This window comes from Lytechinus variegatus, chromosome 15 (genome assembly GCF_018143015.1).
Source record: "Lytechinus variegatus isolate NC3 chromosome 15, Lvar_3.0, whole genome shotgun sequence".
Classification (NCBI taxonomy): Eukaryota; Metazoa; Echinodermata; class Echinoidea; order Temnopleuroida; family Toxopneustidae; genus Lytechinus; species Lytechinus variegatus.
This window is the reverse complement of record NC_054754.1, coordinates 20,260,603-20,277,796: the sequence shown is the minus strand read 5'-3', so window position 1 is coordinate 20,277,796 and position 17,194 is coordinate 20,260,603. Positions and strand designations below refer to the sequence as shown.

The window sequence follows — 17,194 nt, the reverse complement described above, 5'->3', positions numbered from 1 at the left end:
TTACGTATTAAAAACGAAGGGAATTTACATGTTTTGGTGAAAATTATGAATGCTATGCATGAAATTTGGAGGCAAAGATTTTGGATCCTCCGATTTTTTTATTCACTTGTACAACTTGTTATAACATCAGTTCAATTTCCTTATTATTTTCCTTATGTTCATTGATATTTTTTATTCCTTTTTTAATCCTCCTTTGTTTGTTTTGATTTTGAACTATTTTTCCCTTTCTATTTTTTTCAGATCGGCATCGTGAGAAATATCTCCAACTGGTCAATCAAGCAACCTGGTTTCTTCCATGGACATTTTGCATACCTAGATTTTCCAAGGTAAGTCTGACATATCACCATGGCATGGATGTGAACCATTTATTGATACAAGTGTGGATTATTACCAGTGCTGGAGGCTGTTTCATAGAGCTGTTTGTAAATTAATCAGGACTTAGAATGACTAGACAATTTCACTCCTTAACATCCTGAAACCCTAATCAAATTTTGACAAATCATAAATGATGCTTTTAATGATTGCGGACAAAATTTTAATCTGTAAAAATCATATTTCATCTCTAGTTTGACTTGGGGATATGTAAACATGGCAATTTACGATTCAGATATATTTTCTCAGACTCTGTTGATATTGTTGTTCAAATTTCTAATAGTTTAACTGTCATGTTTATTGTTTTCCTGTTCATATATCTCTTAGGGAAAATGAGAAACATTCTCTTTAAATGAACTTCAAATGGTTGTTCAACTTTCCTTCAACCATGCACTAATCCATCTCTCATGAGCACAAGCAGGCTCCATTGATATCTTTCTAGGTGCATGGCATTTTCACAAATTTTCTATCAGTTATGTCCACAAACAAACCTACCAAACAGCAAATCAGATTCGTGCATTTCAGTCGCAATGGTGGATGAAATCACTAGGTGGTTTCAAACCGCCTCGATCATAAGAATCCCTGTTAGATTACGAGAACTTTTTTAGGCTAAAAAATACCCATTAATTATTCCTGCATTCACAACGCCCCGAAACATACCCTTCGGGATAAGATCCCGAAGTTACGAACACATGCAGTATGGTCTGATAAGCAGGCAAGGCGCGAGATTCAAAATCACTAGCTCAGCAGCCACCCACGGCACCCGCGCCCAACTACACGCTGTGCTAAAAGGTCCCGTAAATTGCTTTCACATTGCCAAAATACCTGCGACCTTGGGAAAATCCCCGCGAAAGTTCTCGTAATTTCGCCAAGTACCTACTATTTAGTGGGTATTTTCTTTCGGGGAGATAACGCGTAATCTGCTTTCACATTGCCAATATTACCTGGTATTTTCTGATCGGGTAAATTTCCCGATCAGAAAATACCTGGAACTGACGAACTTTGAGGCGGTCTGAAACCACCCTTTGCCATCGTCTTCCTATCTTGGCTTCGTAATTTTAATCCGAGGATGAGCTGTTTGCGGTGATATGCCTATTCTCGGCTAGCCAATAATGGATTTGGTGGACATCTGGAGGGTTATACTATGTCAAAGGAGATATCTCGATGATTATACCTTACACTGATCAATATACTGGTGTTTCTGAATTGAATTAAATTCAAGAGATAGAGGCTGACTGGATAATAATGAAAACAAAATCCAGATTTATCAGAAGAGGGAGATATGTTGATGCTTCCTACATGGAAAATTGACATTCATATCTTTCTCAAACTGAACGGTAAAATGAAATGAAGTACATGTAGTAAAGCTGCATACTGACAGGATACATTATGTCGGTCTCCATGCATCAGTTTGCTTGATATCATTCTAGCGCAATATTAACAAAATGAATGGAGTACCTGGATTGAAGAGTAAGATCTGACATTTAAAAATGTATTGTTTGTTTTTATTTCATTCATTAAGGCATGGTCACACCGCCCGAGCGTTGTTGGAGTGGTCGTGGAGCGGAGAGAAAAAAATCATCACCGCTCGCTACCGTTTACCATTTTTCGATTTCGATTGTCTTTTTTTGTTTTCGATTTTTGTTTTCGATTTTCCCCCAATTTTGAGAGCGAAATTCGACCCTCTTTCCCTACCGCTCCATGACCGCTCCAACAATGCTCAGGCGGTGTGACCAGGCCTTTGCTTTGATGAATTATTCAGTCGTTTTGCTGTTTATTTTGTTTATTCATTTACTAATTCATTAATTTAGCTTTTTGTTTATTTATTTATTTGTTTATTTAATTTTTATTCATTCATTCTTGTATTTATTTATTTATTTATTTATTCATTCATTCATTCATTCTTTTATTTATTTATTTATTTTTTTTTTCTTTTAATTATTTATTCATTCTTTTATTTATTTATTTATTTGTTCTTTTATTTATTTGTTTATTCATTTATTTACTTATTTATTTATTTAATTTATTCATTCATTCATTTATTTTTTTTTGGGGGGGGAGGTAGGGTTACCCTAAACTTTAATCTAAGATGGTACACAGAGCATCAAAGTTTTATCTGAGGTAGTATATAAAGCAACATACTCTCACTGAATATAGTACACCTTTTTGTCTCGCCCAACCAGAGGTGAAGGCAAGACTATGGGATCCAAATGTCGTCCGTCCGCCTGTCACAAAAATTATTAGGGTGTAGCATGAAACTTGCGATCAATTGCCTATTTTCGGTCTTTAAATCAATTGTATGTCTTGCAATAAATTGTAATATTTGATGGATTGCTAAATTGATTCTTGCAACAAGGAGCGTAATCTGATTTGCTATGGATAAAATTGATCTATTGATTGTAAAATTACAACAGAATAGTTGCGATTGATAGCAAATATTTTCTTGCAACACCCCCTATGACACATAACTCTGCAACTGTTAGTCACTTAGAAGACCTTCGTTTATGTTTCAGTCAGAGGTCACATGGTATTAAAGGTCAAAGGTAATTTTCAGGTCAACGTTAAAGTTTGCATGCAAGATCTATAACTTCACAACCATAAGTCACTTTTCAACCAAACTTGGATGGTAGATATAGTTAGAGGACCTGCATGTAATGCTGCAGTCGAAGGTCACATGATAAGGTCAAATGTCATTTTGAGGTCATTGTTATGACCTAACTCTGCAACGGTAAGTCACTTTTGAACCAAACTTGTGGTTGTAGCTGTACCTAATAAACCTGCATGTTATTTTGTTCAGAGGTGACATGGTAAAGGTGAAAGGTAATTTTGAGGTTAACATTAAAGTTTACATGCAAGACTCTCATCATGACAAATGTTATTCCATCCCAGTTGTTTCACAATAAACTTTTGATATATTTCTGTTGCTTGCCCTCACAAATCTCGATACTTCTGGTTTAAAACTTTCACAAGTGGGCGAGACACAACATCGCTTATGCCTTGTCTAGATTATAATGCAATGTATGATTCGTTGTGATTGCAGATCAAACTCATCTTGAAGGTGAGTGAAGTGCAGAACATCATCTTGTGTTTGAAATCATCATACAATCCATTCTAAATCAATCAGAGAGTAGCTTTAAATGTGGAATATCAGAGCTGCCAACCAGTATGTTTTGGCGTATTTAGGACGTTTTAGCAACCAAAATACGACAACACATTTTTTCTTTTAAAAATATGATTTTGTAAATTAGAAAAAAAAATTGTTTTTTTTTTGCAAAATCATAATTTATTGAGAAAAATCATCTTTATATGTCTTTTTCATAAAACTTACAAAAATATAGTTATTGGATCAATGTAATTTCAGGTGACTTTTTTCAATCATTTTGTTAAAACCAGGGTGAGATATACACATGTTTCAACCTTTTTTTTATCTGCAAGAGCAGTGCGCATTTTAGCTTGCATGCAGCTTGAGCACCCCAATAAGCTTGCGCGCCACGCATTTTATAATGAAATACATTTTTTGTGGGAAAAATACAGTTTTTTTTTATCACAGAATACAATTTTTCATTCCCAGAGGTTGGCAGGTCTGGAATATAATGATAATTAGCATTGATTATTGTATATATGGTGTTTACTTCCCTTTGCCATTCCAGATTTGGCTCGCATATAAATCCCATTTACATCAACATGGTGCGGTCACCGCTAGACAGGTTTATCTCCTACTACTACTTTCTGAGACACGGGGATAATTTCAGACCAAGTTTATCAAGGCATAGAGCAAGGAGTAATGAGGTGAGCTCACAATCCCTTTTATGAAAGTAAGATTTGTAGAGGTAGCATAGGTAATATAAAAAAGGATTATCTAAAATTTTTAAGAAGACTGAGGTTTTGATCATGATGTTGGGTTTGGAAACACGGTGGACCAAATGGCGAATTAAGTATGTTGGTATGGTTATAATGTATGTTGGAGAGGGGTGTTGACCTTTATGTTTTGAGAAGGGCGCCTGAGTTCAAGGTGGCTGGTCAGAGAGGAAGGGGATGAGCAAGGAAAGATAGTAGAACCAAGTGATGGAGGAGAGTAGGAAGAATGGTTGAGGGAGGAGGATGGTCAAAGCGGAAGGGGTGACTTTCTTGTGAAACACTTGTTTGCTGCAACTATTTTTCTTTTTACCTTTAAGTTTGATTTTCACTTCCTCTGCAGACGCTTGATGAATGTGTTTTAAGACAAGGGTTTGACTGCGCCCCGGAGAGGATGTGGATACAGGTCCCTTTCTTCTGCGGACACAACCCAGAATGCTGGTAAGAAACGGTGGAAAGGGTAATGTCTCTTCAGTGGGTATTGTCCAACATTTAAGTACATCGTACCTGGTGGGCGCCTTGTGGTCTAGTGGTTCTGACTCTCGCCTTTAGAACAGAGGGTCCTGGGTTCGAATCCTAGCCATGGCGTGTTTTCCTTCAGCAAGAAATTTATCCACATTGTGCTGCACTCAACCCAGGTGAGGTGAATGGGTACCCGGCAGGATTATTTCCTTGAATGCACTGAGCGCCGGTGATGGCAGCTCGAGCTAAAGCCGGGGTAATAATAGCAGCGCTTTGTATCCTCAGGCAAGAAGCGGTTTATAAATCCAGCTATTATCAAGGGGAACTTTATGAATGACCATGACTACATCAACACCAATGAAAATCTGGTGCATATCATTAACCACAAGAAAAGATTCCCAATCATTCAATTTGTCACCTTAATTGGGTGAAATGGATAAAAAGAAAATGAGTATTGGACCAACTGGTTATGAGACAAAATGGTCATAGACAAACTGTTGATTTGATGAAGTGATTAATTGACCAAATGATTGTTAGACAAATAGATGCACAGAATGGCATTAGACTATGAATGGAGACAATGTGATGAGTGGAAGAGTTGGCAGTGGACGGATTGGCAATTTACCTGGTGCTGACACAGAAGACAGAGCCAGGATGATCAGTTGATGACGCCGACCCATTAGCTCGACGATCGATATCAATTGAAGGACTGATTGAGAGATGGAATGAAGTTATAAAGAGATGAAAATGGAATGAAAAGTGAAAATGCCTGGCATGGAAAACTTAGCCAGAATGATTGGTTGACAACAACGATCCATTAGTTCAAAGATCAATATCATTAGAAGGGTTGATTGAAAGATGGATTGGGGTACTGTAACTATTAATACCAATGTAATCAGTCATACATTTGATTTGTATAATTAATCTCATTCAATCATATTTAATTAGATGGATGGTCAGAAAGTTGACTGAGATAATGATGAGAATGCTATGAATGTAAGACTGAGGAAGAGACAGCAAGAGAGAGAGAGATAGACAGACCTGAACATGGGGGGGGGGGGTGGACAGGCAGACAGGGGCGAGGGGGGACATGCATTCAGAGAAGGAGAGACAGACGGAGAAGAAAGAGAAAGAACGAGGGAGAGAAGGTGGAAAAGAAGAAAGATAGACACACATACATGCACCCACAGGATGAGAGAGGTTTGTGGTTTTGATTCTGGATGTTATACTTTTATGCAAATAGATATTGATTTGAAGGAATTAAAGTGATAGCTCTTGATGTAAGATTCAAAGTATGGCGTGTGATTGATATTCCTTCAGGAATGTGACTTGGAGGCAAAGCTTTTTACTGCAAGATGTCCGCAATGCTCATCCCGAAAGTACTACGTATATATTGATTTCACAGGAGAGGCTGAAGGTTTCATGCCATTTTTAGATGATGAATATGTGATGGAAATTGATTATGAGGTCTCTGTTAAAAAAAAACTGTGGGTATCGTCACATGGTGCCATTGAATCTAGTTAGAACACGTGGCAGAATAGATGAATAGGTATACAACTTGGTAGATAATGACAGAATGGATGAAGAGAGAGTAGATGGATGGATAGATAGATAAATACATGTAGATGGATGGATATACATGTATGAAAGATATAGATGGATAGATTGATAGATAGGTAGATGGATAGTTTGTAAGAGAGATAGCTGGATATATAGATAGATAGTAAGATAGATAGATAGATAGATAGATAGATAGATAGGTAGATAGATATATAGATAGATAGGTAGATGGATAGTTTGAAAGAGAGATAGAGATAGATGGATATATAGATAGATAGATGGACAAATAGACGGATGAATTGGTAGATTGAAAGAGAAATATAAGATGGAAAGTACTTTGAAACCATCCTTTAGTGTCTCACTCTTCCTGCCAAAGTGATAGAGTAGCCATGTTGGTACACGTACATGTATCTATTATACGGTGCAGGTAACAAATGGCTTACGGGCAAACTTTTATTGATCAGCTGGCACAAGAGGGCTGATTGGATTAAAAACAGACATGGATGAAAGGAACGAAGGGAGTATCTGAGCCTTAAAGTTACAGTTCAGTTCTTGTGCCCTGTAATATAAAGCTTAGCAATTATATGGGCCTGCAGATTTCTGAATATGGGTGTGTTCAGTGTCGATTTTCAAATTTTAAACAGCAACATGAATCATGATTGAAAACTCAATTACAAAACACAGAACACAAACACTATCAGCGGTGCACTGTTCAGTGTCGAAAATATGTAACTGATTATTTGTTGATCGTCTTTAAATTTATCGCTAGTTTTAACCATCACAAGAAAGGTCAATTCTGGCAATTGCTTGTGTAGGTGTTCAGGAATCTGCTGCGAGAGCAAATTAAAAGACGTTTCAAAACTCAATAGTGTTTATTGTCGCATTCGCGATGCTGAATTTCTTTGAGCTAATCGCTTTTACAAACGCATGTTTTTTATGTTGAAATTTTCTTCCGAATCATGATTTGAGAGATGTTAACTTTACGACCGGGTAGGAAGGGCATTGAACATGTCCTTTGTTTCTCATTATATCCGCATTTTGTAATCACGTTTTTAATCATGTTGCCACTTAAATTTGGAAACCGTCATTGAACACACCCATGATATGGTGGGTCAAGCAATCAGTTGATTGTTTTTAAGTTTGATTTATACATGATTTTCTCCAGAATTGCCCATACCGCATCAGTGTCTTGATCCTTTCAGTTTCCAGTTCCCCACTTTCTCTTTGATCATAGATTGCTTAGCTCTGCCCAGTCCTCAGAGGGTTAGAGTTCAACTTACTCTTCCAAGTGTACCATCTAGGGGAATAAACATCTTGGAGTCATTTGATCTGTGTATTTATAGCAAAACCAAAAACCAATATAGCTGAACTCATAAGTAGTGCACTCCATAAACCTTATGCACTAAATTGCAAAAATGCAGTAAAAATGTCAGATTGTGTATTGAAGAGAGTCAATATAATACCAATTTGAGGATTGATTGGTGTGTTTTGAGCCAAAATTACTTTTCTGCCAAACATCTCAAAATTGTGTTTTGGAGGCCAGCTGGGCATATGCCGGTTTTAGTAAAGTTGCTGAAAAACGACAGTGATACCTTTTCACAGTAATTACCGGAGTTTAGCTTTTAAAAGTTAGGTATCTTTTAAGAATATGAAGATCCAGATTTTAATGTTTGAAAAAGAAATCTAAAATAGACACACTCCTGAAATTCATTTTCTCAATTGATCCTGGGCTCATCAGCCACTGTGCAGCATCAGATCAATGAAGCTTTAATGAAATTTTTTACTTCATTTTTAAAATCAAATTTGGTGGGAGAAAATGACAAATCTGCTAGGTATTCAAGAAAATTCAGTTAAATACTGATGTTTGAAAAACATTACAATACAATGAAATATATCAATATCTGTTTTTTTTTTTGGGGGGGGCTAGAGCAGCGAACCCTAAACCAATAATCATAACCTTATTGTGAAATTGTCTCTCAAAACTGATTGATGACAATATCTTTCAGTTGGTGTATTAAAAGGATACTCTGGAATTCCTGGATGGTAGAAGGCAGTCTGGTCACACTGGGGCCTTTCACACTACAAGATATTTAGAGGCTTGTTCAGACATCATATAACAAAGTTTAACATTACTTTGTATACCAAGTCAGTAGGGCATGTATGCTATGACCAAAGTGTGCTACTACAGTCAATAATAATGCATTGCAGGCTACTCCCTGGCCGTACTAAAAAGCGGGGTTAGCTGGCGTATTAGGCCACTTCCATTGATGAGTGTATACCAAGCTTGACCATGTGGTTTTGAAAGGCACCCGGCCTAAACAAGTATTTTCCATGTTCTGAAAATACACCCCTTTACCAGTATTGGCGTGTGAAACCCAACCCTTAACAAGTATTGGAAACATAATCTTAGTTTTCCGAGAAAAATATATACTTTTTTTCATTATTTTAGTGTTTTTGACACCCTTATTATGTTACAAACGTAACGTGCCCTATCTTGAAAAAGAGATCCTCTTTATGTGTTTTTTTTGGTCACACATGGTATCTACTAGTCAATGGAAGAGGCCCCCCCCCCATGTTTATTATGGCACTAGCCGGGCAGCCAGTGCTAAGAGTTGTAGTCTGAAACCAAACCGGGCTAAAGAAAAGTGGGGCAAAGCACGAGCTTATCACAGAAGTCGAAAATTTGCGTGTAACATGTGCTGTGTTGCAAATTCATCAATTCTCATGAGCTGTGGGATAGTCCGGGGTAAGATGTTAACCCTGGCCTAGCAAATAGTGTTAAGAAAGACATTCTGAAACAGAACAAAGCAAAACAAAAAAGAAAGATAGTCAACCCTGTGGTCCGTATTCTGAAGTCAGGTTTAACTTCGACCACGGTTTACAGTGGCGTACCTAGGATTTTCCAACGGCGTCAGACCATAATGCATCGATGCCTCGCTTGAGCAGGTATCACTCTTCTTGCGATGGTGGAGATGGGGTTTCTTGAATCTTGAGATTAATCGCGAAGAGGGCCAATTGGGCTAAAATCTTGAGATTGGGCAAACTCGGGATGGCGCAGCACCGCCTAGAGTGAACTACTTTAGTGAGTGAGAACTGGGATTGAAACCTTGTTGCATATCCCTGATAAGAGTAACAGTCTTCACTCCCTCATGGTCAAGTCAATATTCTTTTCTTTCTTCTACTGTTAAATACTAAATGGTTTGGAGATGGCAATAATCATCAGCTCTTGCCATCTGAAGGTCAGATCTAAGTTTTGAAGTCAAGAATGTTTTGAATATAGTCTACTCTATTCAGACTGTTTATTAATCTTGAAATAGATATGGTATTTCAGTCACTTGAATGGCACGAGGGAGGGATGAGTGTAGACTGGTTTGATCCCCGCATACTCATGTGGTCATCGATACTTCAAGTTTGTTCAAGATTTTTATAGGGGAAGGTGTAGGCCTATAGTTGAGGAACTCAGTTTAGGTAAGAACTGAAAAAAATGAAATAATATAAATAAATATCATTAATGTATAGGCCCTCAGGTTTTGTTTTATAGTTCTTTTCATTCACTTTTCTCATTCCTCTTTGAAAGCAAATTACCATAATTTTATGATTGCCTTTACATGTACCTTCCTTGAACCCGGTCTTTGAAACCCTTGGTTTAATAGATCGAGGACAAAGAGTTAAAGAAGGTTGAATATCAAGACTAGCATTATATTTGAACTCTCAGTCCATGACCTTAATAATAGGTCAGTTTACCAGTCTTGGGAGCTGTTTGTGATTAGAGGGGGTTGGTGTTGTACCCATGGGGGGTGGGGTTGCACCCCTGCGGGTGGAGCTGAGATGGGTGGATTTAAGGAGGGGTGGATATTTGGAGAATTAAGCTGTTTTTCATTGCTCTCGTGGGTTGTGGTAGATTGAAGATAAATCTCACGAGAGGCATTTTAAAGCATATCAAATGTGATTGTGACATTTCCAATTCGATGTAAAATTGTAATCTCTTGATTAACCCACCGAGTCAGTTACACGGGAACCGAATCAGCCAGGAACCCGTCTGAATATACGTATTCCGGCGGATTCTGGATTATTCTAATCTCCCTCCCCGAATGTGAGGAGGTAATATTCAGGCAGAATAGGATCAATTTTTTGGGGAGAATTTGGTTTTGGTATATTAAACCCTGGCTTAAAAGGCCCAGATTTGAAAACTTGGGCTAGTAGAGGTCGTCCTTGTGTGCTGTGTGTCTATAAATGGAAGTGCCTGTAATTACATGCCCTTTAATGGGTAGGCAAGAACCTTCAGCCATAAATAATCACATGAATAAATGAATGATTACATCTTTTCATATATTGGGACAGGACAAAGCTATACTTTGACAGAAAAAAGACAAGGGGGGTGGGGTAATCATTGATAACAGGAGCTCATTCTGAAAGCTACTGTAGGCTATTTTGTCACTTAGCATTTTCCCATAATGTGAATGGTGAATACAAATACAAGCTGCTTGATGTATTGCAAACTTTACTTTTGGTTATTATGTGCAACCATCAAGTGGGCTTGCCCAAAACGTCATAGGCGGGGGGGGGGGGGGGAGAAATTCAGTCAGCAGAAGGGCAAATTGCAACCTTTTGCTGCTCACACATCCATCTTATTATTTTTTTTTTCTTTTGATTGATACGATTCCTTTGTGCAGGAAACCGGGGAGCAGATGGGCGCTGGAACAAGCCAAGTTCAACGTCGTCAATAAATACTTCTTGGTCGGAGTGACGGAACACATGGAGGAGTTTGTGGCACTGCTCGAAGCATCCCTTCCCTCATTTTTTAAAGGAGCCCTTCATCTTTTTAAGAAAGGTTTGTATTTGCATTCTTCTAGCTGTAAGGGGGAAGAATGTTTTGTTGAGGGGTTGTTCTTAAGATATTTGGGAGTTTTTCCGTCTACGACTCCCAACGTATCCAAGAAAAAGGTAAATATGTATTGAAAACGTCCGTCAAATGACAATGAACAGTTGGAGGTCTTTGTCAAAAAATTAGGAAACGACAACAAACTGACAACAAATTGTAAAAATATTCTTTTTTTTCCAGATACCAGAATGAAATCGCTGTTTTTATTCACTGATTTTTGACAAAGACTACTTCGTTGTTCCTTGTCATGAAGGACATTTGTCAATACATTTTCTATGTTCTTGAATATGTCGTTCATCGTGGAAGCAAAAAGTGGCCTTTCATTCAGTAACACTCTGAAGGGAGCAGAGGCCTCTTCCCCCCCCCCCTCTGTGCCTTTCAATCAATTTCAAATTAACATTTGTATAGAACACTATATTCTGGGGGCATTTTGACAATTCAGGGATGAATCATGTGTATCTCCAATGTATTTATCACTGTTTGCATTAACTTGGTGGGTTTGTGGTTTTTGCTGTCATTTCAAAGCGAAGTGCTCTTATTTAAGTTATGAGTGTTAGCTTTAAAGAAAGGCTCTTGTAAAGACATATTGTCCCTCCCCTCCTTCAAATTTTCCTCCTGAACCATTTGTTTTTCTTTTTTTCTCTCCTTTAAGTCTGTCTATCTTTGTCTTTCTTATCTCTCTCTTTCCTTTTCTCCAGCACCATTCTCTTTCCTTCTCCCCTCTCACTTTCCCTCTCCCCTCTCTTTCCCTCCCCTTCTCTTTCCCCCTCTTCTCTCCGTTTCTCTCTTTCCTTTTCCATATTTAGGTGGTCTGTCTATGACAGATCACCTATTGATTTCGTCAGAATTTTCTTTATTTCTTTCTTCCTATCTTTATTCATTGTACCTATTTTTTGTCGCCAACTTTTCTCGAAATTGGCTGAATCAATTTTGCTGATTTTTTTGTCATATATAGAATCTATCATAGAGACGGCAAAATAAGCTTTTCAAGGTCATATGGTCATGATGACGTCATCTACGCGCCATTTTGTAAAATTCTTCATTTGATCATATCTTCATTATCAATTATCAAAAATTAACAATATTTACATGACATTAACTTCATGTCAGGGGTCAAATGCCAATGTCATCAAAGGTCATGTAGAGGTCATGACGCGCGCGTACGCGCGCGTCAAAGGTAAAAAAATCGTCCAAATGACCTATAAAATTTTTTGGGTACGTTTCAGGTCATTTTAAGCATTTCAAAAATTTGCGCGCGCGCACATATGCGCGCGCGTTTCCGCGCGTTACACCTTAACACAACGCAGAAAAACCGTTTCTTTTAATATCATTGCATTGCTAATAAAATTCTGAGCAATTTGATACCTTGATCAACCTTCTACAACCATTAATAACGAAATTAACACCCGTTAAACTTTGCAGCACGTGTGCGCGCGAGCTCTCACTATAGGCCATATATGGGCAAAAACATGCCTATTGCAAATTCACTGTAGCTCTTTAAATAGTCCGTTGACCCCCAATTTTTTTTTCATATATCGATAGATTATGAGTTGTAAATTTGATTTCATGTCACCATTGTCCCTAAATTATCTCGTGACGTCATCAAATAGGCGCCCAAACTAAAAATTTCATTTATTCAAAAATGACGTCATCAAATTTATGCAAATTTGGCTGTAACTTCTCGAATATAAATCATTTTTCGCCCAGATTTCGATATGTTGTAGTTTAGAAGGTACTCTTTCTCCTCAGTTACATGAATATTCGTTTTGAGGAACGCATCATTGCGTAAAACAGCGATGAAAAGAGGCATGTCATTTTTCCTCATTTTGCGTGTAATCTCTATGGGACATGACTTTTTCCCAAAACTAGATTCGACATTTCTCTATTTCGTGAGCCATATCTCCATTTTTTCTTGTCAGCTTTCCTTGAGCTTTTAACATGTTGTAGCTGAGATTCTGGGCTATCGGAAGTGTGCCCTTCATTTTTGGATCAGATGCCGGGATCATGCCCGTATTTCACTTGCAAAATTGGAATTGTAATTTTCAAAATTGCTTACGTGTAATCTCTATGGGGAATATCGTGGCTCAATGGATAACGCATTTGACTTGCTTTCTCGAGGGCGGAGGTTCGATTCCTGGGGTAGAAAAGATGATTTTTTTTTCATTTTTTTTTCTTTTTGCCACCTCTTACATGACCCTTTATGATAATTAAAAGGTATGAAAGTTAAAATTTAGCAAGATAAAACAGATTATAATTGTTTTTTTCATATCACATGTATTTTGTGTGTAATCTCTATGGGACATGACTTTTTCTCAAAACTAGATTCGACATTCCTCTATTTCGTGAGCCATATCTCCATTTCTTCTTGTCAGTTTTGCCGGAGCTTTTAATATGTTATAGCTGAGATTCTGGGCTTTCGGTATTGTGCCCTGCATTTTTGATCAGATGCCGGGATCATGCCCGTTTTTCACTTGCAATATTGGAATTGTAATTCTCAAAATTGCTTACGTGTAAAGTTTATGGGAAACATTAATAATCACATTGAGCAATGGTCAAAATTTATTCTTAGGATGTCTAGAATCAAGATTATCAATCATATCTAAATTATTCATTTTATACACTAGCCGACTCTGAATGAAAAATCATGACAGACCACCTAATTCGTCCGCATGACGAATTAAATTCTAGTTTCTACTTCTTATTTATGAATGCTTGGTCATCTTTGCCTCCCTTTCAATGTCCCTTTTTTCATTTCTCAAGTCTCTACAAGCTCCCTTGGTCTTCCCCATCCCTCTTTCCTCCATTCTCCTTTATTTCATTTTCTTAGGGTGACCCTTTCTAACCCCTGTCTATTGATCCATGTATTGATAGGCTTGTCCCCCTAGGGATCTGTAAGAAAATAAAACAAAACGTGAGTTTGGTTTCAATATCCCACCCTGTCCGCCCACCAATCAATGTGCCCCTAGGCATTTGCAAGCTAATAAGCTATCAAAGAATTGTCTTTCCTCTATCCCACTTATACCATAACGAATGCATTTTATTACAAACTCGAGACTGCTGTGCAAAGCCCTCACTTGAGTTAAGGGGTCTGAATATGCAGCCTCAGGTCCCTGCCAATGACTTGTGCACATTAGGCCCCTCTACTGAGTTTGATTTGGGCTAGTCTTGTGTGAAGACCCACTTGTTGATCGAAGCTTCAATCAGGGTCTGTGCCTTCAGACTACACAACCTCCATCAATCACTGCAAAATATACATTAGTGTAATATTATTTAGACAATTTACATAAACTTTATGACAGTTTATTTTTCTATATACATTACATTCTTATTAGGAAGCCAAGAAATTTTTTGTCAAGTTTATCAATTGTATAATCTGTAAAAATCATTTGTTACTTATTCATACGCATGTTTTACTGATCCATATTCACACCTTATTGCTAATTATATATTACTTTCTTGTTTTCTTTTCATCTCACAGGAGAAAAGTCTCACTTGCGCAAGACAATTCAAAAGATAGATCCCTTGCCTTATACAATGGACACACTCAAGAATAGCGAAGTGTGGAAAATTGAAGATAAATTCTATAGATTTGTGCTGGAGACATTCAGAACTAACGTGGCTCGCTCGCTTGTCATCGATAAAGATCAGTCAGTGCGCATGGTCAAACAACAATATTCTTTTGAAAAGATTCGACCGAATCGAGCGTGGAAACGATCTTCGAATGGTTAGAAGCCGACGTATGAATCATGAGGAACTCTTTATATTAAAAGGAGCGCATGGAGCCCGATTCTATTCTACATGTATTTGGATGGATGTATTTATGTGTGCATATACTGTTGAAATATATGACCAATGGGAGTACAATTTACATGGCATGTGTGTATCGTGACATCGCTCAGTTGTGTAAAACCTCTGTCACCCAATGTCATCCCTGCCGTCTTTGTATAACTATTTGCCTCTGTCCAAATAATATTGTCAGATGGTTAGAAAATTCAATTTATTATCTGAAAAAATCTATATTAGAACGGATCTAAAACAAAATGAATATTGAAATACATGTATACGCCTTCGTTTTTCAGAGGGATTTGTTACCTAAATGGTAATATGTGACAAGGTCTTCGTGGACTATGGCAAAACAAAAGGATTTCTGATTCATTAACATTTGAATTAAGTTTATTATATATCAATACAAATACTGTACACATACATTTTTTAAAGCAAAATATATCTTTTTAGCATCGTAAAAACAAGAAAAAATTGCACAATTTGGAAAACATGTTTGAAAAAAAATATCACTGGTAGTTGAAATACTTGGGAAAATGAGCTTTTGTTGTGGCTTTACAACGTCCACTTGTATGTTAAATCATTTAAAACTTAAAAAATGACTTCATGAAACACACCTGGGCCCTGTCTTACCAAGAGGTAGGATCAATCTGATCAATTGTAACTCCATGGAAATCCATTAGTGTCACAATTTTTTTCTACGAAAAATTTGCACAATGCCCTTTGTCTGCAAAGAGAAGCGCAGTGAATGTTCAAGAAAACAATGAATGCATGAATATACATCATAGCTAGAAAATATTTTGAACATACATGCAAAGAAGATGTTGACGTTGCTGGCCGTCCATAGTTGCGATTGATCGGATCAATCGTAACTCTTTGTAAGACTGGGCCCTGGATGTGTTTAAACATGTTCTATGAAATTGTAAGAGTAAATCATAGCAGAAAAGTTTATACTCTGCATTCGAGTATGTGGATAATTTGTGCCAAATTTGTCATTGTAATAAAAGAGTGAATTTGAAATGTTGATGCAATCTGCCATTTACTAGTATTGATCAAATATGTTCAATGTCAAGACAAAGACTTTAAACCAAATTCGTATTTTATGTCTCCTCCAAACTTGCTTCCAAATACAATCTTCCCTTTGTACGTTTAGGGTGTGCTCATTGTCGGTTTCCAAATTTAAACGGCAACATGAATCCTGATTGAATACATGATTAAAAAACGCTCATATAACGAGAAGCAGATGGTGTGTTCAATGTCCTCCATTCCTGGGCGTAAATGTAAACGTCTTTCAAATCACAATTCGGAGGAAAATTTAAATGTGGAAAAGTTGCGTTTCTAAACGCGATCAGCTCAGATTTACAACCTTCAGCATTGCGAATGCGACATTGAACACGACTGAGTTTTAAAACATCTTTTAAATTCGCTCTCGCAGGGGAAGCCGACCCCAGCAGGTGCCAGAATTTACCTTTCTTGTGATGGGTCAAACTGCGCACTAACAAAAGCGGGAAATCTAAAGACAATCAACTGAAAATCAGATTTGTATTTTCGACACTGAACAGTGCACTGCTGATCGTATTTGTGTTCAGTGTTTTATGAATGAGTTTTCAATCATGATTCATGTTGCTGTTTAAATTTGAAAATCGACTTTGACCATACCCTTAGAACCTTGTATAGCTGCATATGAGGCTCAAGGACGTTGAAAGAAGTTGACCCCGACACAAGTTGGCTTTTAATAAAAAGAAAAAAATTAGAGAAACCTATTGAAAGTTTGGTAAAAAATTACTCAAATAATGGGAAAAATGATTTCATCTATATAGAGTTTGGAATATGTCATGTGACATGCAAGTATATAACAAATCTGTTTGTCATATGATATAAATTTTTAGGAGTGCAATTTTCTTAGGAAGTTGCATTGTTGTTGTACATGTTTATTCAATATGTTTTCAGAAACATGACACACATTGATTAAGAAAAGATAATAATCCTCATGAACCATCTAAAAATGTGAGATTTGTATCAAATCAAAATTAGGGGGAGATGCTCACATGTGACATCACAATATAAAAACAAAACCTGTCTAATATTCATAACTTTTAAAAACGTTAGTCTGTATTTTGATTGATTTTTCTTAAAAACTTCTTCATAATTTTCCTCAAATTTATTGACTTTTATCAAAATCAGCTTAACCCCAGATTGGACTTAACCATCACGTTATATACATTGATGATCAAATCTTCTAAATATTATGCTTTGATAAATCTAATCAGAATTGTTGGA

The 17,194-nt window shown here is 37.1% G+C and overlaps 1 protein-coding gene across 1 annotated transcript; it reads left to right on the top strand.

Annotated features, from left to right (window-relative positions):
- Nucleotides 1-234: 234 nt before the first annotated feature.
- Nucleotides 235-15,573, top strand: LOC121429069 (heparan sulfate 2-O-sulfotransferase 1-like; the record flags this gene model as incomplete). Its single annotated transcript, XM_041625973.1, has 5 exons — nucleotides 235-326; nucleotides 4,023-4,161; nucleotides 4,571-4,668; nucleotides 10,923-11,080; nucleotides 14,610-15,573. Coding segments are annotated over 5 exons (738 nt in total), but the record flags the coding sequence as incomplete, so codon positions are not given.
- Nucleotides 15,574-17,194: the final 1,621 nt, after the last annotated feature.